Here is a 26,548-nt window from a genome sequence, read left to right on the forward strand (position 1 = left end):
AAACAAAACAGAATCAGAATTTTTGGATAATATGTGCTAAAGGTGCCCCGTCTCCCCCCTACCTTTATACTATAGTTTTTAAACGTAGCGTGTTTTAACGACTGTCATTTTGTTGCTAATTTCATATTATTGGTTGTTTTGATTAATTGATCTTTGCTACCGTATTCAAAGAGAAAACGGGAAAGCTTATGTTCTTTAACGCCTAAATGAACTTTATTGTTTGGATACGCTCTGGCGGGTAAACAATAGCTATACTGTAGGGCTAAGCTACGTCACTATCTCTACAAAGGATTGACGGGACGTAATAGCAAAAGAATTCGCAATAAAAATATTGAAGGAGTGCTGTTATTATTAAGCGTTTTCGATTGAATAAATTTATTGCGCGTACAGGTTTTATTAAAACAGTAATTTTTTTGTCCTTTCGATTGCCGTAGTGAAAGATTAAAAACTATAGTAGGGTGGGGGAAGATGGGACACCTGTTTATTCTTTTTTCCCGTCCCATTTTGTAGCAAACAAAGAACATTCAAAGAAATATGAAAAGGTATTCACGACTCCGATAAATGGTTGTTAATTGTTTAAAATACGATCAGGATATTTGGATATTATGTGCTAAATCGTCCCATCTTACCTCACAGAAATATATAAAACGAAAAATACAGGGTAAAGCGACAAAACGACAGTCGTTAAAACACACTTACGGTTAAAGATATACTTTATTTAGTTGAAAAAGCGCGGTTGCTACGAGTTAAGCAAACTGTACAAAAATTGCAAAACGAAGCAAAAAGTTCCACCCTACACTGAATAACTGCCTATAATTCGGCACTCAACAATCGAAGCATAACGATACGTACAGAACTATTCGGAAAGCACCACAAGTCTAAGTTTACAAATGCCACCTAAAGTAAAGTATTTTCGTTAAAACTCCAGAATTCTACCGTGCTAGGAAACAGACGACCTATCACCTACCTAATGAGCCGTGTACTACTGTTAACTTACCGGATACCACAGAAATAGAAGTCGCCCACGTATCTCTCAATATATAGAACTGGAAATTTACAAATGCCACCTACGTTACCGGTGTGATAAAATAACATGCTGAATTTTCGGTCGAATTTTAATTTGAATGAATCTTCCTTCTCGAGTACTTGCATTGTCCAATTCTATTAAGTTAATAAATGTATCTTGTTTTATCCTAGCGTGGCCGGAAAACAACAGTCGTTATAACACGGATGTTCATACACCTCGTGCCAGTTTACGAGTTACCAAGTATGTTACTTTGTAAGTGATTATATTTTGGGATTTTTTTGTATGCATGACTGATAATTTGGACAACCCATTAGCGACCACTGGGTTGGAGCAATAGCCGTTTAAACGTCTTGTCCAAGGACACATACGCCAACAATTGATAGCAGCGACGAGGCTTGAACCCATTACCTCTCGGTTACGGGCAGGCGCGCTAACCACTTTGCCACGGCGCCAGACAGCAAGACAATGTAAGCATATTGTTCCATTTGCACACTGTGCGTAACGTTTTTCGTTAGTAATTCGCAAACTAAAAAATGGGCAGATTAATTCAGCGAGCATTCAAAATTAACATTTTATTATTTTGCTTTGTTTCAGCCGCTGAAAAAATGTTGTATATATTCTATTTAACACCGAGTGTTACTTTTTTAAACGAATGCTGTAGAAATTTTAATGATTTATTACCACCTGTGCTAAAGTCCAGGTAAAACAGAAAACAAATTGGTTCTATTGACAATGTATTTTGTTATGGCGTAAATGCACCCAACATATACATAACATGAATTACATTTGAGTATTTACAGGAACTTATTTTACGGCTCAGTGTATATTACATTTCTTAAACTAAGTTGACTTAGCAAAAACATTATAATGGCAAGAGTAGATCGTGCACTGAAGACGCTTCAGATTGCCAGGGGTTGCCCGTCTCAACTGGTGGAGTGGCGTGACTTGCTGTTTCTGTTGGGTTCCGACAACTAGGTGTTAGCTGCGGCACTTTTTCTGCTCGATCTTTTTCCTTAGCGGCATCTTCTACCACTTCTGGTGAACTGGAAGTTGAATTCTTGTGTGCGTTGGTAATTGTAGGTGCCTTTTTGCATTCTTCAACTAGAACAATTTCTTATTAAATATTTATCCTCATAAAATTGATATCGAAAAATCCTAAGCTCACAAGATAAGGAAATGGCCGTATGTGTCCTTGGGCAAGACACTTAACCGCAATTGGTTCAACCCAGTGGTCACTAATGGGTTGTCTAACTTATCAGCGATTTATAAAAAAAAATTAAAAACTCCCCCCCAAAAAAGTTACCTACAAAGTAACATACATGGTAACCCATAAGCTGACACAAGGTGTATGAACAGTGAACACCCGTGTTATAACGACTGTCGTTTTTTGGCCTCACGAGGATAAAGTAAGTTACACTCTTAAGTTGAAGTTGTAGGAACTTTTGTTAAACCGAGTCATTACTAACCTTTCAGTTGTCTCATGGCTTTTTCTGCTTTTGGATAATTTTCCTCCTGATAATTTTTCATGTCGTTTGTTTGTCGATACACGATTTTCTCAACAGCTTTGCTGAAGCTCTAAATTATGGTATTATAGATTTTAGTAACAAAGCTATAAATATTCCATTACACACCAACTCAAAGATCAGTCAACGGCGTGACATACTGGTTAGCGCGCCTGCCTGTGACCCAGAGGTAATGGGTTTAAGGCTCGACGCTGCTACCATTGTTGGCGTATGTGTCCTTGGGCTAGACAGTTAAAGGCAATTGCTCCAACCCAGTGGTCACTAATCAGTTGTCCAAATTATCAGCCATACATAAAAAAATCACCCAAAAAGTAACATACATGGTAACTCGTAAGCTGGCACGAGGTGTATGGACACCGGTGTTATAACGACTGCCATTTTCCAGCCACGCGAGGATAAAGTAAGATTCATTCATTCAAAAATCCATTCAATCATTCAGTCTTAAGTTACTTACAAGAGAATCATCAAGTTTTTTTATATCAGGTTGATAATTTGCCTTCTCAATCAAACCCGTTCCTTCAATAGTTTTACTATGAGCCTTGGAGTTGATGGATCGTTGATCTAATAAACTACAAAACAAAAAATCCAATTTAACAAGCATTATATCAATTATTGTCAAAGTAACATACATGGTAACTTGTAAGCTGGCACGAGGTGTATAAACACCTGTGTTATAACGACTGTCGTTTTCCGGCCACGCGGGGATTAAGTAAATTACATTCATTCATACATTTTTTTAAATTTATAATTTACCTCGAACCGGGAATAGAAATGACCTTCCCTTTCTTTGCCTTTAACCAGAACGTTCTCATTTGACCCTTTCCCTACAATGGTTTAGTTTAAAGAGACTATGTCAAATATTTGTTTAAGAAATCTATTGTATAACAAATGGAGTTAGAAATAAAGGTACATAGAATAAAATTTTCTAAATAAAACATTCTTTTAAATAATGTTTAATATAGTATAGGGTGGGGAAGGATGAGACAACTTTCAATCTATTTTTTAGTCCCATTTGGTAGTAAACAAAGAACATTTAAAGAATTATAAAACCGCATCCTTACGACTTCGGTAGACCAGTCACCAGTGTTAATTAATAAAACTCGATCAGTATAATAAGATATTAGGTGCTAAAGGTGACCTATCTTTCTCCACAATACTATATATACATACATCACATTTACCTTAATGTAAACCACTCCCCGTGAGTCAAATATATAATCATCGGTTCGGTAAACAAGATCATATACCGACTTGCTGACATGAATTTCTCTCCCTTTCCCAGTGCTTTCAAGTCGAGATGCTGTATTGACAGTGTCTCCAAACAAACAATATCGGATCATTTTTCTTCCCACAACCCCAGCAACCACACCCCCAGAGTGGATGCCTGGAACATAAATGGCTTAGTGGTGAAGTCAAACGCTTTTAAAGGTTACCAGGTCCGAGACTCAATTAGGGCGTGCGCAAAATAAAGGATATCGACTTTTTGGACTATAATAAGCTGACAAAATTAACAGAAATATAAAAAAAGCAATTAGAGGATACCACAGGTTCGAGGCTCAATTTGGGCGTGCGCAAAAACAGATATTGACTCTTTGGAAGTAGTAGGCTGACAAAATTAACAGGAATATAAAAAAGCAATTATCAGCAGAAACACCTTTAGACGATACCAGGTTTGAGACTCAATTTGGGAGTATGCAAAACAGATATTAACTCTTTGGGAGTGTAGTAGGCTGACAAAATTAACAGGAATATAAAAAATCAGTTATCAGCGGAAACACCTTTAGAAGATACCAGGTTTTAGGCTCAATTTGGGCGTGTGTAAAACACAGCTATTAACTCTTTGAAGTAGTAGGCTGACAAAATTAACAGGAATATAAAATGGACTAAAAAGCAACTATTGGCGGCATGTTTGGATATTAATTGCTAATTTTTCCAACTTTAATAATAAAATAAAATTTTCCTACCGATTCTGATTGGAATGCATCCCCCACCAACCGGATTCTTGACATGGCTGATTCCTGTTTGCATTTCAAGTGCCATATCACATATACGTTGAGCATGTAGAGGTGTACGCACTGGTGCACCAGAAACAGCCATGTACACGTCCCCAATTGTCTCCACTTTAAAGACACCATACCTTACAAAAAACATAATTTTTATTTTTACAAAGAATAAAAGTCTGGGGCCCTGGTAAGCATGCCTGCCTCTAACCGAAAGGTAATGGTTCAATGCTTGTCGCTGCTACCATTGTGAACGTATTTTTCCTTGGGCGAGACATTTAACGGCAATTGCTCAAACCCGGTGGTCACTAATAGGTTGTTCAAATTATCAGCCACACATAAACTCGTCAGGTGGAAGTGTATGAAAGAGAACACTCGTGTTATAATGACTCATTTTTGGCAACGCCAGGATAAAGCAAGTTACATTCATTCATTTAAGAACATGTTATTTAAAAAACAAAGAGATAGAAATCAATGGAAAAACAATAGTTGTTTTACCCACACTATGGGCAAAAAGTGTAAAAAGAGTGGCATTTAAAAAGTAAAAAAGTAATATACATGGTAACTCGAGAACTGGCACAAGGTGTATGAACATCTGTGTTATAACAACTGTCGTTTTTCAGCCAGGCAAGGATAAAGTAAGTTACATTCGTTTATATTGCTGCCTAATGATATACAAAAAGTCTTATGATTACATTCTATTATATACCTTTCAGACAGGGTGTCGAACACAGTGTATATCTTGTTAAGTATAGCGATAACCTCCATTGGTGTTATTCGTGTGCAAATGTTTGTAAAACCAACCACATCACTGAAAAGGACTGTAACATTTTCAAACACCTGTAAAAAAAATTTTAATATTAATCGGAATCTTAATATTTTTACCCAAAAACAACATACTGGTAGGGATCTGTTAATTTAAAAAAAAAATTATTTATATAATCATTCTACACTCTACAATAGTTTTAAAGAACAATAGTGTGAAACTTTACAAAATGAAAAAAAATAATAATTATAACTTTATTTGTCTCTTCAATTACTGTAGCGAAGATTTAAACATATTTTAAACCAAAAACGGGATATAGCAACAAAACAACAGATGTTAAAACACACTTACAATTAAAAACAAATTAAATTTATTTTCCTAAAAGATGACAAATGACAAAATTTTACCTCTGCAATGCTGACGGCACTTTCTCCCTTCTTCAGCCTGACAGCAATTTCTTTTGGAATCATAGAAAATACAATGGTTTCAGCTTTTTGATTCTCTTTTTCAAGTTCTGCCAAAGTGTCAGCGAGTTTCGACGTCTTTGCTTGTTCCTGCCGAAAAATACGAGGGTTAGGTAACATTTTTGTAATCCCACAGGAAAGTAAATGGTTATTTTACGTGGCTTATAATCTGGACAACCCATTAGTGACCACTGGGTTGGAGCAATTGCCGCTAAATGTCTTTCCCAAGGACACATTCGCCAACAATGGTATTGGTAGCAGTGACAAGGCCTGAACCCATTACCTCTGGGTAAAAGGCAGGTTCCAACATGCTGACAGATTTGCGTTTAATAATTATCTCAAAACAATAGCAATACATACATGTGGCCTAGTTTTAAAACATAACAAGTCGTTTTATTGAAATGTAAACCATCTTTAAAACCAAAATGTAATAGATGATTGATAATACACAAAAAATACACATGGTTTTCTATATTAGCTGTATAATGGGTGGGGTAAGATGGGACACGGGGTAATGCGGGACACTATTTTTAAATCTTGTACAACAAATACCTATTAAATAATAGAATGACGGCCAAATAGTTTATTTTTGTAAATATTGTTTTTTTGCTTTGTGTCCCATTTTGCCCCACCCTAATGTACATATTTTTACAAACCATGTCCAAAGCTAGTTTAAGCTCAGCAGATTGCTGTGGACCCGTCATCAACAACATCTGAAGGGAATCTTGAAAACTGAGATCGCTGATGTATAAACCAACGTCCATCATAACGTCCATATTGTCAAAGCTAATACAAAACATTTGTTTAACTGTCAAATTTTTTGGTGACTGGCAGTGCAGAGTTGTAGCATGCGAGTGGGTGCGCTTTTACGAGTCACGACGTTTCGGTTATTTTTATGGTATATAGTAGGGTGAGGAAAGATGGTACACCTTTAGCACATAATATCCAAATGTCCTAAGATTCATAATCGTGTTTTAAACAATTAACAACGGTCCATGGGAGTCGTGAGGATACGCTTTTATAATTCTTTGAATGTTCTTTGTTTACTACCAAATGTGACTGGAAAATAGAATGAAAAGTTTGGATATTATGAGCTAAAGGTGTCTCCCCCCACCCTACTATATATGATAAATTAACCGCTAATGCATGATTTTAAATATTGATAACTTTGTTACATTGGCGTGCACATGAAGATGACCGCGTTCCAACTTCCAAGATAATCCGTAGTCCCTCTGAGCTTCAATGAAACCGAGTCATCTCTTTGTTTGGGTGGTAGTGGGGGATGCTCCGTATCCAATATCTCTGCAAATTAATATTAGTAACAACTGTATTTGTGTCTTTAGTTATGGTAACAAAAAATTTCAAATTATTTTAAACAAAAGGACAGGATACAGCGATTTTAGTGCAAGTTAAAATGCGATTTAACACAAAAATATATTTTTAAATAAAATTCATAGCTTGCCTTGCGATCGCAGATATTCTTCGTATTCTGCCCACAAAGCTACAGTCGACGTCAATTCAACCAATACATTAACAGGTCTGTTTTTCATCTGTAAGTAATGTATGTTACAAATGTAAATGGCATGTTTAATTTCTATTCTATATGGGTAAGGTCCCGCAATGTAGCACGCTATGGGTCATAAGATTTAGGCCAGGATTGGCCTATTACCCCAACACCCAGGGTGCTACCGCATGAACCTCACCAGTTTAAGGAGCCCGGCGCTTCCCCGAAGGTAGGCGACAAGGGCTTTAATGGTAATGGTTGGGAGATCTTGTTTTGACAGCTCGGTCAAGGTTAGATGCTCCGCTAGCGTTTGCATATTCTTGGCATGTGCCAACATAGTAAAAGGATGTCTCATCTTTCTCGTCATATGTTCAGTTTACAAAAAAAATGTTTTAATTATTTAAAATATATAATTCTATTTTTCTATACTTTTGTTCAAGTTCGCTGTTTTTTTTTTATTTTTTTGTTAGAGCAACTCACGAAATTCCAAGTAAGGTCAACTCCTATTGGTTTGGTAAGAACAAAAAAGTCGGTTATCTTCTTTCCAATGAGAGTCGGAAAGGTTTTTACAACTCCCACACCACACGTTACTACCTGCATTGTCTGCAATACAACAGGAGGTTATAAATAAACGGAACATATAGTTCTTGTAAAACTAGGCTAAAAAAACTGGTAAAAAAGAACATTATTTAAATAAATCAACCATATTTTTGAAAGAACATGTATTTCTTGTTAAAGTTTGGTAAAAAAACTTCTGGTGAAAGAGAATATTCAATAAATAAACAAAACATATATATCTATATATATATATATGTATGGTAAATTCTACTATATTAAGTTTCACATGAGTTTCCAGGTATCCAGATTCCAGAACTATAAAAGCCGTTATTTAATAATAGTAAATAAAACACCGAAAAAACTTGGACAACCATTTAGTAACCACTGGGTTGGAGCAATCGCCATTAAGTGTCTTGCCCAAGGACACATGCGACCAAAACGGTAGCAGCCAAGAGCCTTGAACCCTTTACCCCTGGGTTGTGGCGTCAGACTTAAGAATTTATGGGAGAATGTCTTAGTGTTAACTGTTAGATATTGATTAAGTAATTTTTGGTTTAATAAATCAAGTAAAAAAAACTAAAAAAATTTGAAAAAAAACTTACTTCGTCAAAAATGATGGAAAAAGGAAAAGTATCAAAAACAATATCGCTGTTCACGCTCACTGGTGTAATAGAACGTAGTTTTGATAAAGCTGGCAACCAAGGATCTTGCTTTCGAACGGTACAGTTTTGATAAGTCACCCTGTATTTATCAAAAGTATAAGTTTGTTTGGTTTATACTTTACCTAGTAACCAGTGAAATTTCCAGGCATATTAAATGTAAATTCTGAACACAAACACGTGACTTTAAAAGTTATTAGTTAGACCTAAGGAACATTTTAAAACGGGCCTTGGTTACTGGTTAAAGGAGTATTGTTTTTTTGATAATTTATTGTTTATTTAATAATTTAATTGCAAAGTAAAACACACATAACATTGTCTTTTTCCGAATGTGAATGAATGAATGTAACTTACTTTATCCTCGTGTAGCCGGAAAACGACAGTCGTATAACACGAGTGTTCTGTTTCATACACCTCGTGCAAGACTATGAGTTACCATGTGTGTTACTTTGTAGGTGATTATTTTTTGGCGTGATTTTTTCATTTTTATTTAGGGCTGATAATTTGGAGAACCCAATAATGACCACTGTGTTGGAGCAATTGCCGTTAAGTGTCTTGTCCAAGGACACATACCCCACAATGGTAGAAGCGACAAGCCTTGAACCCATTACCTATTGGTTACAGTCAGGCGTGCTAACCACTTTGCCAAGGTGCGGGCTGAATTAAATATTAAAGTTGTGTTTCTTTCTCACCTCAATACACTATGCATTACTTCACCAAGAACTTCTTGTTTCAAAGTTTCAACTTTAACATCTTGTAGTTCATAATACATAACAGCTGCTGAGTGAATGAGTCCGCGCACATAGTGAACATAACCAACATATTTTCGTGAAGTATTGTAATGGAAAACCAACCCTTCATCATCCTCTTTTTCGACATAGAAACTACCATCAAAATATTGCTATCAATGATTGTAATTACTTTACCATTTCTATAATTTCTATAATAATGATTTATAATTACTTTATCGTGTGACCGAAAAGTCGTTATTAAAACCAATGTCTGTTTCATACATCTCATGCCAGTTTATGAGTTATTATGTATGTTGCTTTGTTGGTGATTATTTTTTTGAACTTGTTCTTTTTTTATGTATGACAGATAATTTTTGCCGATTAGTTCCTTGCCAAAGGACACATACGTCCAAAATGATAGCAGCGACGAACTTAATTAAAGAAGCATACCCACCAAAAATCAAAACTGGGTAAAAACTAATGCATATTAACACAATGGGAGAAACTGCTTCAGCTTTCAAATAATTCCAAACTTAAAAAGGCAAACTAACAGAAAAATTGAACAAGTTAATTGATGCTCAAGTGCAACCTAAAGTACCATAAATATTTTTTTAAATAAAAAAGGCAGTTGAACTCGAACAGATAGAGAAAAAATAAAGTTTGTTATTTATTTCATTGGAAATCCTATGGAGTTTTACAAAGTAATTTTTTAACTGTTTTTTTTTACTTTGTGGTAGTTGTTTATGTAATTTTATGTAAAATGTGTGTTATTTTTAACACTAATGTTTTCTTTATCTTTAAAAATATATAAATTTTTATTTTATAGCCTATTTATGCAGCTTTGTTAATCTTTTGTAAATATGGCTGATAATTTTGACACATTAGTGACCACTGGGTTGGAGCAATTCCCGTTAAATGTCTTGCCCGAGAACACATAGGCCCACAGTGGTAGCAGCGACAAGCCTTGAACCAATTACCTCTAAGTTAGAGGTAGGCGCGCTTAAATTTAATAGTACAAGTTAACAAACCTTGGTGGCTTAATGTCTTTGTATAAGTTGCTTATGTAATCGTGCAAGTTATCCAAACCGTTAATGAAATCGCACAATTTTCTCCCCAACACAGAAGTGATCTGGTCGTATCCGTAACGTGTCACGAATGTCATGAAATGAGCCCCAAACTGAATGAAACATAGATTATGAAATATATAAGTGAATATAAAAAAAATAACAACTGTTGTTTTGTCGCTATATCTTGTCTTTTCGTTTAAAATATTTTTTAATCTTTGCTACCGTAATCGAAGAGACGAATAAAGTTACTACTCAACTGCCCTCGTGTAGCAGTCGACGCAGACGACAATTAAAAATCAGGAAAAACAGCGGCTTGTCAAATTATTGATATTTGATTTTGATATATCAAACAAGCATTTTTTTACAAAAAAATACGAAGTATATAAAGTTTTTTACCTTAAACATTATTTCACTCTCAGGACAATCCACTTCACACGCGACAGACTCTGCAATAATTGCCATCAAGTTTTCATCGTAAACCTGTTGTAGAACGTTTTTTATTGTCTCTGAAATTCATATACATGCAAATTGATGCAGGATCTTAATTGGGCATTATGTAACTTCATTGATTAACATGAATAGTATATGTGAATTGTAGCCCATGAAATGGAACCATAAACATATACATATATAGCAGAGAGAGGGTAAAATGGGACACCTAAGGAACTATTATTGCTCAAATTTTCAGAACCCAAAATACAATACACTAAAGAAATAGATTAAAACAATTTATTTTATAAAAAAACGTTCCAACTTGCCCCGCGTCCCAACGTACCCCACCTTACTATAATATATGTATATGAATGAAAGAATGTAATTTACTTTATTCTCGCGCAGCCGGCGACAGTCGTTATAACACGAATGTTGATTTTTACTCTTTTTTGATTTTTACTCGCAAATTACTATAAGTTCTTAATTTTAACAATTATTAAAACATACTTAAACTTTTTCGTGATTTTAACTATATATAGTAGGGTGGGGGAAGATGGGACACCTTTTCCTTTAGTTTCCTCTTTTCATTTGGTAGTAAACAAAGAACATTCAACGAATTATAAAAATGTATCCTCACGACTTCCATGGACCGTTGTTAATTGTTTAAAACACGATCAGGATATTTAAATATCTAAAGTTGTCCCATCTTCCCCCACGGTACTCTATACTAGTGACGTGACTTACTTTATGAATAGAGAAACCGACACCTCCAATTCCTATCTTCTTTGCCATTTGATTCCAAATAGCGACGCCCCATTCCAATTCGACGCACTCAACCACGCTTTTTAACACAAGTCCATACATATTGCGGTAATGGATTATATTGCGGCTAAAATATTTTGGCGACAATAAAAATGAACCGGCAGGTCCGGTCTTATTATATATTGGCTTTTAATGATATTCGGTTTATTGGACGCCTGCGATTGACAAGACATTTCAACTCAAGCCACAATATAACACATGTTTGCAACAGCAATAAACGTCAAACACAGACGCTTGTGCGAACCAATTCAGCGGCCACTAATGGGTTGACCAAATTATCAGTCATACATAAAAAATGAAAGATGCAAAAAAACAACCGCAAAGTAACATATTTGGTAATTCGTAAACTGGCAAGAGGTGTATGGAGTAGTAATATATATAGTAGGGTGGGGGGAGACGGGACACCTGTTCATTCCGTTTTCTCGTCCCATTTGGTGATAAACAAAGAACATTCAAAGAAATATAAAACGGTATCTCTTCACGACTCTTATAGACCGTTGTTAATTGTTTAAAAACGTTCAGAATGTTTGGATATTATGTACTAAAGGTGTCACGTCTTCTCCCACATTACATCGCATATTACCAACGGTAAATGATTGTAGCGGAGTAACAGAATTCATCAATCTATTTCACTGATTTTCAACACATTTTTTTTGTGAATAAATATAACTGACTCTATCCTTACGTGGCCGAAAACGACAGTCGTTAAACACCAGTGCTCGGTTTCATACACCTCGTGTCAGCTTACAAGTTACCAAGTATGTTACTTTGTTGGGGATTTTTCCTATTTTTTGTATGTGTGGCTGATAATTTTGACAACCCATTAGTGAACGCTGGGTTTTAATTGCCGTTAAGTGTCTTGCTCAAGGACACATACGTCCGGCGCCGTGGCACAAATTTGTTTCCAAGCATTACAGTAACAGAAGCAATTAAGTAAAACCAGTCGTGTATTTTATTTTATTGGTATATTCAAATGTGTAATACCATGCACAATATTTTTAGGAAACAAATTCTTGGCGATCAATTTCTTAAAGATATCACCATCATAATAATACTGGTTGTGTCAACAGCATAATGTTGTATAGAAGTGAGAACTGACAGCAATTATACCAAGTTTTTATCTCACCGAACGAATCATTCTTCTTCAATTTCTAAAGAAGTCAAAAGTTAGAAATTAGAAAGTCTAAAAACATAAAGATATACAATATATCTTAATCATCATTATATTATATAGTATGGTGGGGGAAGATGGGATACTTTTTTATTTCCGTCTTCCCCCACCCCACTATATATTTAATATCTAAACTAAATTTATGGTACTAATTATATACCCTAAATAGGACATCAAAACATTTATTAGCCAATTTTTATGAATATGTAACAGTGTTAATCACTCACTAAGTAACGTACTTGGTAACCCGAAAGCTGGCACGAGGTGTGTGAAACAGAACACCAGTGTTTAACGATTGTCGTTTTCGGGGCACGCGAGGATAAAGTAAGTTACATTCATTTATTTTTGAAAACCCATTTATTTATAAAAAACCAAAAACCTACCATTTACGAAAAGAAAAGCTTTACTAGTGGCCGTTCCTTTATCATTAGTGGCTTTGCAAGCGAATTCTCCAGTATCGTCCACAAAACTTTCGTTCATATAAAGTGAATACTGTGTCCCTTTGTTCATGTATTGGTAATCTGGGCAATTCCGGATAACCCTGCCTTTGAAATACCAAACGACCTAGAATAAAAAGTTTTGTTACAACTTTATATTTTATAAGTATTTATTTATCCTTAAATGGCATTCCAGCTTTTATAGTTAAAACCTAGGTGTCAAAAAAACAATACAATATATTAATAACTTTACAATATAAAAATAAATTTGTCAATAAAAATATTTTTCAATCTTTGCTATCGTAATTGACGATACAAAAAAGTTATTATTATTATATTCTGTGTATGATCATTTAAACACCGTGTAGTTTTTACAACTGTTGTTATGTTGCTATACCCTGTCTTTTTATTTAAATTTTTTTCAATCTTCGCTACTGTAATCGAATAGACAAAAAAGTTGTTTGTTATTGAATGAATGTAACTTACTTTATCCTCAGGTTGCCAGAAACTGACAGTCGTTATACCACAGGTGTTCTGTTTCATACACCCCGTGCCCACTGGCGAGTTACCAAGTGAGTTACTTTGTGGGTCATTTTGACTCATTATTTGACTCAAATGAAAATGAAAACGAATTTGAAAATGAAAACAAAAATGAAAACGAAAATGAAAACGAAAACGAAATTGAAAACAAAATTCAATTGTTTTATACATGTCAGCTTATGAGTTACCAAGTATTTTACTTTGCAGGTGATTATTTTTTGTGTACTATGTCATATATATATTGAACATATAAACATTGTGTATCTTGCCTTAGACCAGCGGTTCTTAAACTTGTTTATTTGCTTTACCCTTTTAACAAAGATACTGATCAGATTTACCCCCAATATGTAATATGGCGTTCATTTAAAAAAGCGAAAACAACTAATTTACAGTTATACTTAATGTGACGGATGAGCTTGCTTTTTGGCACAAGTTGTTTAATGCCTGGTAAAGTATGACAATTGGCACAATTTTTCTGTCCCGTCAACTGATGCGAATTTTGATTTACCCCTTAAATACGAGGAATTTACCTTAAGGTGGCTGTACACAGTATCCGGCATGCGAATTTGCTTACGAAGTCGTATGCAAACCCATTCCTAAATTCCGTATGCGGCAGCGAAATCCGGACAAAACTGACGAATTCCGGATACTGTGTACAGCCACCTTTAGGGGTAAATTTACCCCAATTTAAGAAACGCTGCCGTAGGTATACTCACCTTTGGGTGTGGGTTTGCATTTATATATGCGTCAAATCTGACCGGGTCCCCTTCTTTGACTTTAAGATTGCTCAGCGTTTGAACAAAGTATGGATACCCACTATATTCCCCTGAATCATTGCTGCATCCACTTTCGCTTGCTGCCGAGTTTTCTTCAGCGTCAGAACCATCTGATCACAATGTTAACAATGTTACAGATAATCTAATTATAATAGGAAATTTTGTCATAACCTCATTTAATCTCTGGTCAAGAATTCTAGTTGCATGGAAACAAGATAAAAAGTTTAATAACTTTAAACATAACATAGACAAGGGTTGTGTTCTCAGCTACAGACTAAACTCGCGGTTACTATTGGTTACTGCGTTTTTTAGTTGGCCGACTAAAACCTATTCGGTGTTTTTTCAAGTTTAGTCGGCCTACGAAATTTCTAAATTTCTGTGTTACTTATTACATAAGTTTGTCGGTCAAAATCAACTCAAAACTTTTTATCGGCTGATTAAATCAACTTAAAAATTAAAATTTGCTGACTAAATTTTAGTCGGGCAACTAAAAACGCAAAATCGAATTTAGACGGCAACTAGTTCAGTCTGTAGCCGAGAATACCATCCCAGGGGTGGGAATATAATTGATTTAATATTATTTTTGCAGGTATAGTGTAACTTAGTGTTATATTCCTCTATTCTATCAAACCGAATTTACCAAAGTTTAGATACAGTGTTCCTTTAATATTAATAAAAATAATTTACCTTTTACGATTGCGGTAGCGAAAATTAAAAAATATTTTAAAAGAAAAGGCAAGATATTTTTACATTTGATTGAAAGAAAATAAGCGTGGTCGCTACACCTATCAGACAATGAGCCACGTTTAGTTATTATCGAGTTAAACAGCTTGTACTAAAATATATATTTCCAAATCCACCACCATAAAACACAGTTAGTGCAGGCATTTAAAAAAATTGCAGACAAACAACAAGCCATTATTGTTTAATGTGTGTATTTAACTTTTATAAGAAAAAATGTAAACGACCCGTTAATGTTCTTGAAAAACTACTACGAACCGTTTCCTTCATCTTCTTCCTCGCTGTCCTCTGCCTACCAAAGATTAATATTTTTAATTAAAATAAAAATCCAAGTGGAAATCTAAATAACATAAATTGATTGTTATAATTTGTTAATACTGCTGGAAAACTGTTTAACTCATACTAGACTTATTTAACATTATAGATGTATTTTACATATGGCGGAAAATTTCTAAAACCCATTATCGGCAATGTTGGGTTATCGCAATTGCTGATAAATATTAAAAAGAACACACAGGCTATTTTTAACATATAAGTTTTTTTGATTAAGAAGTAAAGTGTTTTTTCATTAGGAGATTGCAATTTAGTCCAAAAAGTTTAAAAGGTGAGACCTCTGCTGAACAACATCAGCCAATGAAAAATTGGGTATTAAAAAAATTTTTTTTTTTTCAATAAATGTGTGGCTAAAATTAACACACACGCTATACCTCTTCATCTGTATAGTAATAATAACATTCATCGTCGCTTTCCTCTTCTTCAGAATCCTCGGAATATCCTCCTGCTTTGGCAGATGCAAGTTGTTGCTGCAGCATCTCGATCTGTGAAGGTTATATGTTGAATGAATGTAACTTGCTTTATACCCGCATAGCCGAAAAAACGACAGTCGCTATAACACGGCAGTTGTTTTATACACCTCGTGCCAGCTTACAGGTTACCATGAATGTAACTCGAAGGTTTTTTTGAATTTTTTTCTTTTTTTTATGCTGGCCAAGGACACATACGGACACAATGATAGCAGTGGCAAGACTTGAACCCAACACCATTAGGATAGAGGCAGGTCCCTTAACCACGGCACTGGATTGTGATAAATATGTTGCTAAGTGTAAAATTTTAGGAAACTTCGTGCCCTCTATCAAATCAATTGGTATGATTGAATTAAACAAAACCTGTATATAGTTTATGTACAAGTTTACGAATATTTATATAATTTATGCAAGATATTTGTGACCTTTAATAACTATTTTACAAAAAAAACATAATTGAATCTGAAAATGTTTATCATTTTTCCTGGGAGTCTCGGTATTAAGTACTCATACAGGTTAAAACACATAAAAACAGATAGTGGGCATTGTTTCGCTAACAAGTCACCAAAAAGTTACGTAAGGTATAGCGACCACACTTATTTTCTTCCAACTAAATGTAAACATGTTTTTAACTGTAAGCGTGTTTTAACAACTGTTGTTTTGTCGCTGTATCCTGTCTTTTAGTTTAAAATATTTCTAAATCTTCGCTACCGTAATCGAAGAGACAAATATAAGTTATTATTATTAAAAAAGTTATTATTAAACAACCTGTCGCTGTCGGGCCAAGTACATCTCTTGTTGTTCGCCCGTCATCCGACTAAACTTTGTTTCTTCTATTCTCTTCCTCTCAGCTTCTTCTTGCGCTCTCACAACTGCCTCTATTTTCCCGCGGATATCCATCTTCCCAACTATCGGAGCATCGCAAGAAATGCTATCCTCTTTTTCCGAGTCACTCTGGTTATTCTGTGAAGCAGTATAACTGAATGAATGAATGTAAAGTACTTTATCCTCGCGTGGCTGGAAAACGCAGCCGTTCATACACCTCTTGCCAGCTTACGGGTTACCATGTATATTAGTCAGTGGGTGTTTGTTTATATCTATAACTGACAATTTAAACAACCCATTAGTAACCACTGGGTTGGAGCAACTGCCCATAAGTGTCTTGCCCAAGGACGCACATGCCCACAATGGTAGCCTTGAACCCATTACCTCTGAGTTAGAGCACCTATTAATATATGCGTTGACGTATTATATATATAGTTGCTTCATACACAGTAGTGTCCGCTTCCACGTTAACAGAACTATAAAGGTGATGGTTTCATTCTTCCAAAAACAAGCCAACAATAGTAGCAAGTTTGAGTTTAGAACTCAGTACCCTTGGGTGAAAAGTCGCACGGACATGAAACAAAATATTATATACTCACTAATTGTTCTCTGGATTCTTTGAACATTCTTCTTTCCTCTGCTAATTTCCGAGCTCTCTCCTCTTGCAGTCTCTTTCTTTCCTCTTCTCTCCTTTTCTTCTCCACGACGTCAAATTTAGTGAATGATGACGCTAATTTTTTGGGGCGTGGACAGTTCTTAGCTGACTGCAGAAGCTCTTTCGTAGCACTTGTAACGTCATCAACGCTATCCTAAAAAAAACATCATAAAATTAAGAACATGATGCTATGAATGAATGACTGTAACTTACCTTATCCTCACGTGGCCGAAAAAAAGACAGTCGTTATAACACGGGTGTTATGTTTCATACACCTCGTGCCAGCTTACGAGTTACTATGCATGCTCCTTTGTGAGTGATTTTTTTGTGTCGGCTGATAATTTGGACAACCTGCTAGTGACCTGAGTTGGAGCAATTGCCGTTAAGTGTCTTGCCCAAGGACATATACGCCACCCACAATGGTAGCAGCGACCAGCCTTGAACCCATTACCTCTGAGTTATAGGCCGGCGTGCTAACCACTTTGCCACGGCACCAGACAAATTCTCTGTATGTAACAGCAAATTACCGGGTTCTGTTTTCGCTGATCTTCAAATATTTTTATTTCGTTTTCAAGTTGTTTGATTCGTTCTTCATGAAGACGAATACGCTCTTTCTCCAAACGTTGGCCTTCGATGACGTTAAAGTTTGTGAGAGTAGATGGAAGCTTGTTTGGCTGACATGGCATTGACGAGTTAACTTCATCAGCAGAGTCGCTGTCATCTTTCTGGATGAAATTAAAAGGGATTTTCTGTAATATTTTATGCATTTTTTGCCAAAACTTACGATATCATTTAGGCGAATATATATAGTAGGGTGGGGTATGATGGGACACCTTTAGCACATAATATCCAAATATTCTGATCGAGTTTTGAATACGAGAGTCGGTTTTATAATTCTGTGAATGTTCTTTGTTTAGGAAAAAATAAATAAAAAGGTGTCCTATCTTACCCCACCATACTACACAATATCTTAACAAATAATTTACAAAATTTATTTTAAAAACACATGATTTTATCTCAAAACGTAGAGTCCTGGGTGTTTTAATATAGATAATAACATCTAGTTAAATTTTCTGCGTCTTTTTATTTTTTGTCATTTTTTAAAGTATTCCTACCATTTGCTCTCTAGCTTCTTTAAACAATCTTCTTTCTTCTTCCAACTTCCGAGCTTTCTCCTGGAAAAGAGAATCTCGCTCTTCTTTAATTCTCATCCTTTCAACTTTGTCGAACTCAGTGAAAGATTTGTTTAATCTGCTTGGAAGGCGTCGTGTTATTCTGTTCGTGCTTTCTTTGTTTTTATCGTCTTGGTCTGAATGTTCTTCCTATAAAGAACAAATAACTATTTATTTTTGATACCGCCGTGGCATAGTGGTTAGCGCACCTGTCCGTAACCCAGAGGTAATGGGTTCAATGCTCGTCGCTGCTAATATTGTGGGCGTATGTGTCCTTGGGCAAGACACTTAACAGCAATTGCTCCAACCCAGTGGTCATTAATGGGTTGTCCAAATTATCAGCCATACAAAAAAAAATCCCCCCAAAAATATTCACCCACAAAGTAACATACATGGTAACTCGTAAGCTGGCACGAGGTGTTAAACCCGTATTATAACGACTGTCGTTTTCCGGCCACGCGAGGATAAAGTAAGTTACATTCATTCATTTATTCATTCATTTTTTAGGTTATATACCTAATGCATTACTAATTTTAATTTTAATTTTTTTTTTTAAAACAATATACTATAATACTAAAAAATATATATAATAATAACTTTATTTGTCCCCTTGATTACGGTAGCGAAGATTTAGAAATATATTTTAAATGAAAACACAGGATATAGCGACAAAACAACAGTTGTTAAAACACGCTTACATTTAAAAGCATATTTACATTTAATTGGAAGAAAATAAGCGTGGTCGCTACACCTAGCAGACAAACGAGCCATTTATGTTTAATAACTAACAAGTTAAACTTCTAATATTGGCACTAAGCTGGCATGGGGATGGGAAACAGAACACCTGTATTATAACGACTGCTGTTTTTCGCCACACGCGAGAATAAAGCAAGTTACATTCTTACCTTCATCTTTTCTCTTTCAAGGTCCATGAGTTTTTTTTCTTCCTCCAAAAGACGATTTCTTTCTTTCAATATCCGAAGTCTTTCTTCTTCTAACCTCTCCATGTTAATTCGGTCAAAGTTGGTACGACCTCCGTCCAACTTTCCAGGCGAGGTCTCAATTCTGGTTTGCTACAAATAATAATAGTAATATAGTAAGGGGGAGAAGATAAGACACCTTTTCATTCTAAAACTAAGAATTTTAAAACCAAATCCCTACCACTTCAATAGATCATTGTTATTTGTTTAAAACATGATTAGGATATTCGGATATCATGTGCTAAGGATGTCCCAACTTACCCCACAGAACTACAACTTTTTTTGTCTCTTCGAGTACGGGTGCGAAGATTTAGATATATTTTAAACAAAAAGATAGAATTTGGCAAAATAACAACGCTTTTTAAAAAAAGCCTACAGGTAAAAAGATATTTATACTCATTTGGAAGAAAATAAGCGTGGTGCGTGGTCACTATACTATCTTCTGTAACTTACAACTGCAAGGAAATCAAGGCATACCTTTATTTGAGATTAAGATTTCTGAACATTCAACAGGATATAGGCAAAGATAAAAAAATTACTAATATATTATTGAATCTTACTTGAGTGCAATCTTCGCTGTCAGAAGTTTCTTCATAATGTTGCTTTGCTTCTTCAAAAAAACGCGCTTCTTCTTCTAATAGTTTATTGCGCTGTTCCTATAACAACACATTTTTTTATAAATTTTAAATTAAAATAAATACAAAAATAAATTTTAAATTAAAATTATTAAAAAAGATATATATATATAAGAATTGTTATACAGAAAAAATTATAAGAATTATTCTGCAAAAAAAGTTCTATAAGAAGTTTTATACAAAAAAAGTTTCAAAAGAATTTTTTTTACAAAAAAATTATAAGAATTTTTTTCCAAAAAATATATAAATTTTTATACAAAAAAAAATATGAAAATTTTTATACAGAAAAAGTTTTGTATGAATAATTTTAAAAATACAAATCAGTCATTGTATGCACTGATAGTCAAAGACTTTGAAGGAATTCGCGAAAAACGTTGCACCCAGGGCAACAACCCACAAACCTGGATTTTTAATCTTTCTTCTTCCATTCGTTGTCTTTCCAAGACGTCAAACTTCCTTCTCGAATAATCTAATTTACTCGGAACTCGAGTTAGTTTATTATTTTTCTTTTTTTTCTTTCGCTCATTTCCATCACCTTCATTTTCTTCGGATTCTTTATTTTCGGAGCAAGAACTTTCTGATGAAGATTCTCTTTCCATAAGATTCTGTGAAGAACATAATAATAATATAATATAATAAAAACTTATTTGTTTCTTTAATTATGGTAGCGAAAATTTAAAAATATTTTAAACAAAAACACAGGATATAGCGACAAAACAACAGTTGTAAATAGGTTTTTAACTGTAAGTGTTTTAACAACTGTTGTTTTGTCGCTATATCTTGTCTCCTGTTTAAAATATTTATAAATCTTTGCAACTGTCATCGAAGATAAATGTAAATATGTTTTTAACTGTAAGTGTGTTTTAACATTTATTTGGAAAAAAATAAATGTGGTCGCTACACCAACTTAAATTGATATTCTTTGATTCATAAATTCATCTAACCTGGTGTTTTTTAAAATTAAACGTTTCTTCTTCAAGTAACTTTCTTTTTTCTTCCTGAAGTCGAATTCTCTCCTCCTCAAGTTTCTTTTGATTAAAAATATCGAAATTTGTGAGAGAAGCGTTCAGTCTTCCTGGAGTAACAGTCTGAAATAAAAAGCATTTATCAACTGGAAGATTTAATCCAATAAAAAATATTCTGGTAAATTCATTTTTCTTGTAGCTGTTTCAACGTCTGAAGTCATCATTATATAGGGGTAAATAACAGCTAAAATGCAGTTGATATTTCTCAAACTGCGTTCTAAAAAACTAATAAATTTTACGAATATGTTTTACTAAGAAAATACATACGTTTCACAGTTAAAAAGTGCCGCCAATGACTTAACAGTAAAAAATTGTATATAACAACAGTGTATATAACATAGCTCGCGATTTCAGTTCTACATTTGACAATTTAAGTCACACCACGGCCAAACCTCTGCTTTATTGTCTTCCTCGTCGGAGCATTCCTTCATCATCGCCTTTGTTTTTTCGAACATTTTTCTCTCCTCCTCCAAGAGCGCATTTCTTTTCTCTTGTATTCTCTTTCTTTCCTCCTCAAACCTCTGCGCTTCCAGTACATCAAACTTGGTGAAAGATGACGCCAATCTGTTAGGTTTCTTTCTGCTCACCTCAGGACTGCTGCTCTGCGATTGCAACGATGATGACGATACACCATCTGTTTCACCAGCAGCCTGTAAAATACATGCGATCATAAAACGTAGTAACTCTTAGGCAAGTACGAGATGTGTAAAACAGAACATTCATGTTATAACAACTGTCGTTGCCCGCTATGTGAGGATAGGCAAGTTACATACGTAGTAACTCGTAAGCGGGCAAGAGCTGTATAAAATAACACCTGTGTGTTATAATGACTGGTTTTTCAATGCATGTGAGGATAAATAAATTAGTAAATTACATTTATTCAAAAAACAAACTAATAAGTAATAACTAAACTATAAAAGCGATATGTGGTAACTAAATGTGTGTTTTGGGTAAAACGAGCTATAAAATAATTAGGACATCAAACTACCAATCTTGCGGCTCGAAAAGCCAACTTTTCTTCTTCCAATTTCCTCCTTTTTTCTTCTTCAATTTGACTTCGCTGTTTATTTTCTTGTTCTTTTAACAACTTGCTAAAATCAGTTGTAAGTTTTTTAGGAGCCGGGGTTGGTGAATCTTGTGCATGGTATTCCTCATCACTTGATTCCTAAAGTTTGGGAATGTAGTGCACCAAAATATATAGCAGGGTAGGGGAAGATGGGACACCTTTTCATTCTATTTTCTTGGCCCATTTGGTGTTAAACAACAAACATTCAAAAAATTATAAAACCGTATCCTCACGACTCCAATAAACCGTTGTTAATTGTTTAAAACACGATTAGGATATTTAGATATTGGGCGCTAAAGGTATCCCATCTTTCCCCATTCTACTATAATAACTTTATTTGTCTCTTCGATTACGGTAGCGAAGATTTAGAAATATTTTAAACGAAAAGACAGGAAATAGCGACAAAACAACAGTTGTTAAAACATGAATAGAAATCTTACGTGATGAACCGTTGGACACTTGTGTTAAAACTCAAGTTGCTTAAGTGAACTCATTAATTATTTTATATACATTATAAATTATAGTGCAGCAATTAAAATTCCTGAAGTTTAGAAACATTATGTTGCATGTGAAAACAGAGCCGAAATTATTCGTAATTGCGCCATTGGACACTTGTGTTAAAACTATCATTTGCTCAAGTGATCTCACTTATTGTTAGTTCCATTCAGTAATAATAGAGGGCAGAAATTACATTACGCTGCCGTTGCTTGTATAATCCATAAGCAGGGCCATATAACTGATAGCATACTACTGTCAATGCTAACGGTGTAATGCTATGTAAATTAAATTGTCTTAATCACTCTACGTTACACGCACCTCATTTTGTACTGGTTGTTTCATAGATCTAATCTCTTCCTTCATCCGGAGCATTTTTTCCATTTCCAACTTCCTTGATTTTCTCTCTTTTCTTCTTTTCTCTTCCTCTTGAAAATCGATGTTGATTTTTCCGGGACTCTTGCTTTTGATGATCTTTACATCTTCTTCTTCTTCTTCGTCACAAGACTTCCCCTCTTCCTTCATCTGCATCGAACACAGTAGTTAGCCTACCGTGCATGCCTCTAAGTCAAAGCTAGAGGTTACAGGTGCAAAGCTCGTTGCTGCTAGTGCTACCATTGTGGGCGTATACCTACTTTTAACTTTTTCTTTGCCAGCTCAATTTGCATTCTTTTCTTTTCTCTTGAATCTCGTTCATTTCTCTTCTTTCTTTCAGTTTCAGTTTTAAGTCTTGCTTCTTCTTGTTTCTTCTTTTCCAGAGCCTCAAACTTTCCCTGCAGAAAAATACATATGCACAACTAGTGGCGCAGCCAGGGAGGTTTTAGGGGTCGCACCATTGATTAGCACCCATGTTTCTGACCCAGAGGTTGTGGGTTCAAAGCTCATTGCTCCTACTGTTGTGGGCCCATGTGTTCTTGTGTAAGACACTGAACAGCAATTGCGTTTATTTTTACTTTACTTGGGTTGTTTATTTTACTAATCATAATAATAATAACTTTATTTGTCTCTTCGATTACGGCAGCGAAGATTTGGAAGCATTTTAAACGAAAAGACAGTATATATCGACAAAACAACAGTTTTGTGCAGTGAATTCCTTCGCAGAATTCCCTCTGCTATTATTGTTACATGCCGTTTAAGTGCGCCGCTTCTAATTAACATTCCTACGTTTCTCCCGTATTTCCTAATTTGCCACGTTACTCAGTTTGCATGTGTTACTTGCCATTTGTACTGCAGTTTTTAGAGTGCGCGTTAAGTTGTCTTTATAGCTACTTTAACTCTTTGTTTCTTTTAGGTTACTATGAAACGTTTTAAGTTTGTTTAAACCTTATTTAATAAACTACTCATGAAACGTTCCATTTTGGAATCGCGGTTACAGTGAAAAACATATTTACACTGTATTATTTATTGTATTACAAACCACCTATAAGTTACATACCTTTACAGTTCCACTTAATTTAGGAACAAATGTCTTTGTTGTTTTGTTCTTTGGAGCTTCTACGGGACCATCTTCTAAAAGTGCATCAATCTGCAGTGCAATATAAAACCCAGTTTATATAGGCATAATAATACAGTACTTCAGAACTTTTTACACTTGTGTAAATTTTACCCCTGAGGGTAAATGAGCTATCAATCAAAAATCACATCAGTTGACAGCAGAGAAAAATTGTGCTAATTGTAATACTTCACAAGACATTGAACAACTCTTGCCAAAAAGCTAGTGCATCTGTCGCATTAAATATAACTGATGTAATAAGCTGCTTTCGTTTTTTTTTAATAAATGAGCGCCCTATTACATATTGGGGGTAAATTTGATAAGTATCTTTGTTATAAGTGTAAAGTATACAAACAAGTTTAAGAACTACTGCAGTACAGGTTTATTGTGAGGGGTTATAAACTTATACGTTTTGGGGCAAGGGCAGGGGCTAGTGGTTATAGAGGTTAGTAGTTATATGGATCAGTAATTGGTTGTAACTCTTTTAGTGGTTAACAGGGGAAGGACTATTCACTAGCCTGGCATCTCAAATTGCAGTCATGTTGGAGCAATAGCTTTACAATGAACGCATTGTCACAATAGGGATAAACCTAAATCTGGATCAAACCAATGGATGAAGACATCTATGTGTGTTCAACTAATGAAAATAATAGGTTCAAGGCTCTGCGCTGCTACTATTGCAGGCATATGTGTTTTTGGTCAAGACACTTAACGGCAATTGCTCCAACCCAGCACCAGCGGTCACTACACCACAGAATCGACGATACTAAACAAAACGAAAGAGCGTATATAACCGACCTAATGTGGGAAAGATGTTTTTACTAGTGTTTTATGTATTTAGAAAGGTATTATTATTATTTAATTAATTTGTTTCACACTTATTAACACTTTGTAGTTTGTAATGCTGTTTTGTTCGTTTTTCCGTATTTTTTAATTTAAATAATTACCGACACCTAGTCATTCAATCAAGACCAACCAATACGAACCTCAGCTTGAAACCTTGCGATTTCTCTTTCCCGTTTCTCTTTCGATTGTTTTCGATCTTTTTCCATTTTTTCGCGAGATTTCTTTCGATTTTCTTTTTCACCCATCGCATTCTTTTGTTGTTGATAACAATTACCAAAACGTAAACAGAAATATATAGATTCTTGGTAGATATTGACACACTTTTAAAATGTATTTTCTATCAAATGCCAAAATAACTGGCAAACAAATTCAAAGAAAAAAAATGTTACATGAAATATAAGAACGAAGATTTTCATTTTGCGACCAATATATGAATAAATCTCGTTTATAAACTGATTACAAGTTGGGTTAATGTTCACATTAATTAAACATTAACAATAAAGCTATAAAAAAAAGTACAAATCTTTCCGATTGGGCAATTTCCCATCCACCATTTTATCAATAGGTAAATCTCCACTTATTTAAAACCAATTTGCACCAAGTAAAATCTTAACCTTGAATTTATCAACCAATTTTCCTTCGCCCAATGACGACACCAAGCGAATAGGTTTCTTATCATCTCGTCTCCGTTCCTATATAAAACAAGTTAAATCACAATAACCGATGAGATTAAAACACGTCACACTGTTTGCATTAACACTGTAAAGTAAGCATAGAAGGTTCAACATTTCTGCTGCCCTGCGAAGACGCGTGGGCAACTCGCAAGGGCTTGTATACGCACAAGCTACCCAATTGTACATTCGTGTTATAACTGCTTGTTGCCATAACGAACGAGCAAGCGATTAACATTAACTCCGCTCTGACAATAGAAAAATTAGATATCGTTTTCGAAGAGATAAATAAAAATTATGTTAAGATATCAACACAAACTAGGAGACTTCGAACACGCCAGCCTATATCGCGCGCCAAAAGGCTATTTTTAAGACGCTCCTAATTCCTACACGATTATACAGTAGGATGGGGAAAGATGGGACACCTTTTCATGGCATTTTCTTGTCCGATTTAGTAGTAAACAAAAAATATTCAAAGAATTATAAAACTATACCTTTACGACTTCCATGCACCCTTGTTAATTGTTTAAAACACGACCAGAATATTTGGATATTATGTGCTAAAGTTGTCCCACCTTCTTCCACCCTACTATATATATAGTACTGTGCGGTTAAATGGGACACCTTTAACACGTAAACAAGTCGTGAAGATACGATCTTATAAT

The 26,548-nt window shown here is 34.8% G+C and overlaps 2 protein-coding genes across 2 annotated transcripts in view; both read right to left on the reverse strand.

Moving 5' to 3' along the window:
* Positions 1–1,744: 1,744 nt before the first annotated feature.
* Positions 1,745–11,626, reverse strand: LOC100187498 (soluble guanylate cyclase 88E). Its single transcript, XM_018813278.2, has 17 exons — positions 11,476–11,626; positions 10,696–10,779; positions 10,261–10,409; positions 9,194–9,385; positions 8,445–8,583; positions 7,765–7,887; positions 7,243–7,330; positions 6,956–7,082; positions 6,437–6,566; positions 5,724–5,870; positions 5,260–5,390; positions 4,515–4,687; positions 3,732–3,934; positions 3,304–3,374; positions 3,005–3,119; positions 2,494–2,602; positions 1,745–2,128 (listed from the first exon to the last, which is right to left on the reverse strand). The coding sequence occupies exons 1-17, from the start codon at positions 11,593–11,595 to the stop codon at positions 1,890–1,892; spliced, it is 2,340 nt and encodes a 779-aa protein (XP_018668823.1). The 5' UTR covers positions 11,596–11,626; the 3' UTR covers positions 1,745–1,889.
* Positions 11,627–12,487: 861 nt separating this feature from the next.
* Positions 12,488–26,548, reverse strand: part of LOC100185110 (nexilin) — a 14,948-nt gene continuing 887 nt past the window's right edge. Inside the window, exons 2-21 of the mRNA XM_002131134.5 lie at positions 25,827–25,904; positions 25,353–25,463; positions 24,310–24,399; positions 23,510–23,647; positions 23,196–23,399; positions 22,302–22,478; positions 21,706–21,963; positions 21,233–21,376; positions 20,690–20,893; positions 20,214–20,309; positions 19,579–19,746; positions 18,617–18,823; positions 18,029–18,226; positions 17,446–17,655; positions 16,790–16,984; positions 15,926–16,036; positions 15,477–15,510; positions 14,418–14,587; positions 13,108–13,288; positions 12,488–12,704 (exon numbers count right to left, since the gene is read on the reverse strand). Coding sequence (XP_002131170.3) covers positions 12,688–12,704; positions 13,108–13,288; positions 14,418–14,587; positions 15,477–15,510; positions 15,926–16,036; positions 16,790–16,984; positions 17,446–17,655; positions 18,029–18,226; positions 18,617–18,823; positions 19,579–19,746; positions 20,214–20,309; positions 20,690–20,893; positions 21,233–21,376; positions 21,706–21,963; positions 22,302–22,478; positions 23,196–23,399; positions 23,510–23,647; positions 24,310–24,399; positions 25,353–25,463; positions 25,827–25,904 — 2,991 coding nt within the window. The 3' untranslated portion in view covers positions 12,488–12,687. The remainder of the gene's footprint in view (positions 12,705–13,107; positions 13,289–14,417; positions 14,588–15,476; positions 15,511–15,925; positions 16,037–16,789; positions 16,985–17,445; positions 17,656–18,028; positions 18,227–18,616; positions 18,824–19,578; positions 19,747–20,213; positions 20,310–20,689; positions 20,894–21,232; positions 21,377–21,705; positions 21,964–22,301; positions 22,479–23,195; positions 23,400–23,509; positions 23,648–24,309; positions 24,400–25,352; positions 25,464–25,826; positions 25,905–26,548) is intronic.

This window comes from Ciona intestinalis, chromosome 9 (assembly GCF_000224145.3).
Source record: "Ciona intestinalis chromosome 9, KH, whole genome shotgun sequence".
NCBI lineage: Eukaryota > Metazoa > Chordata > Ascidiacea > Phlebobranchia > Cionidae > Ciona > Ciona intestinalis.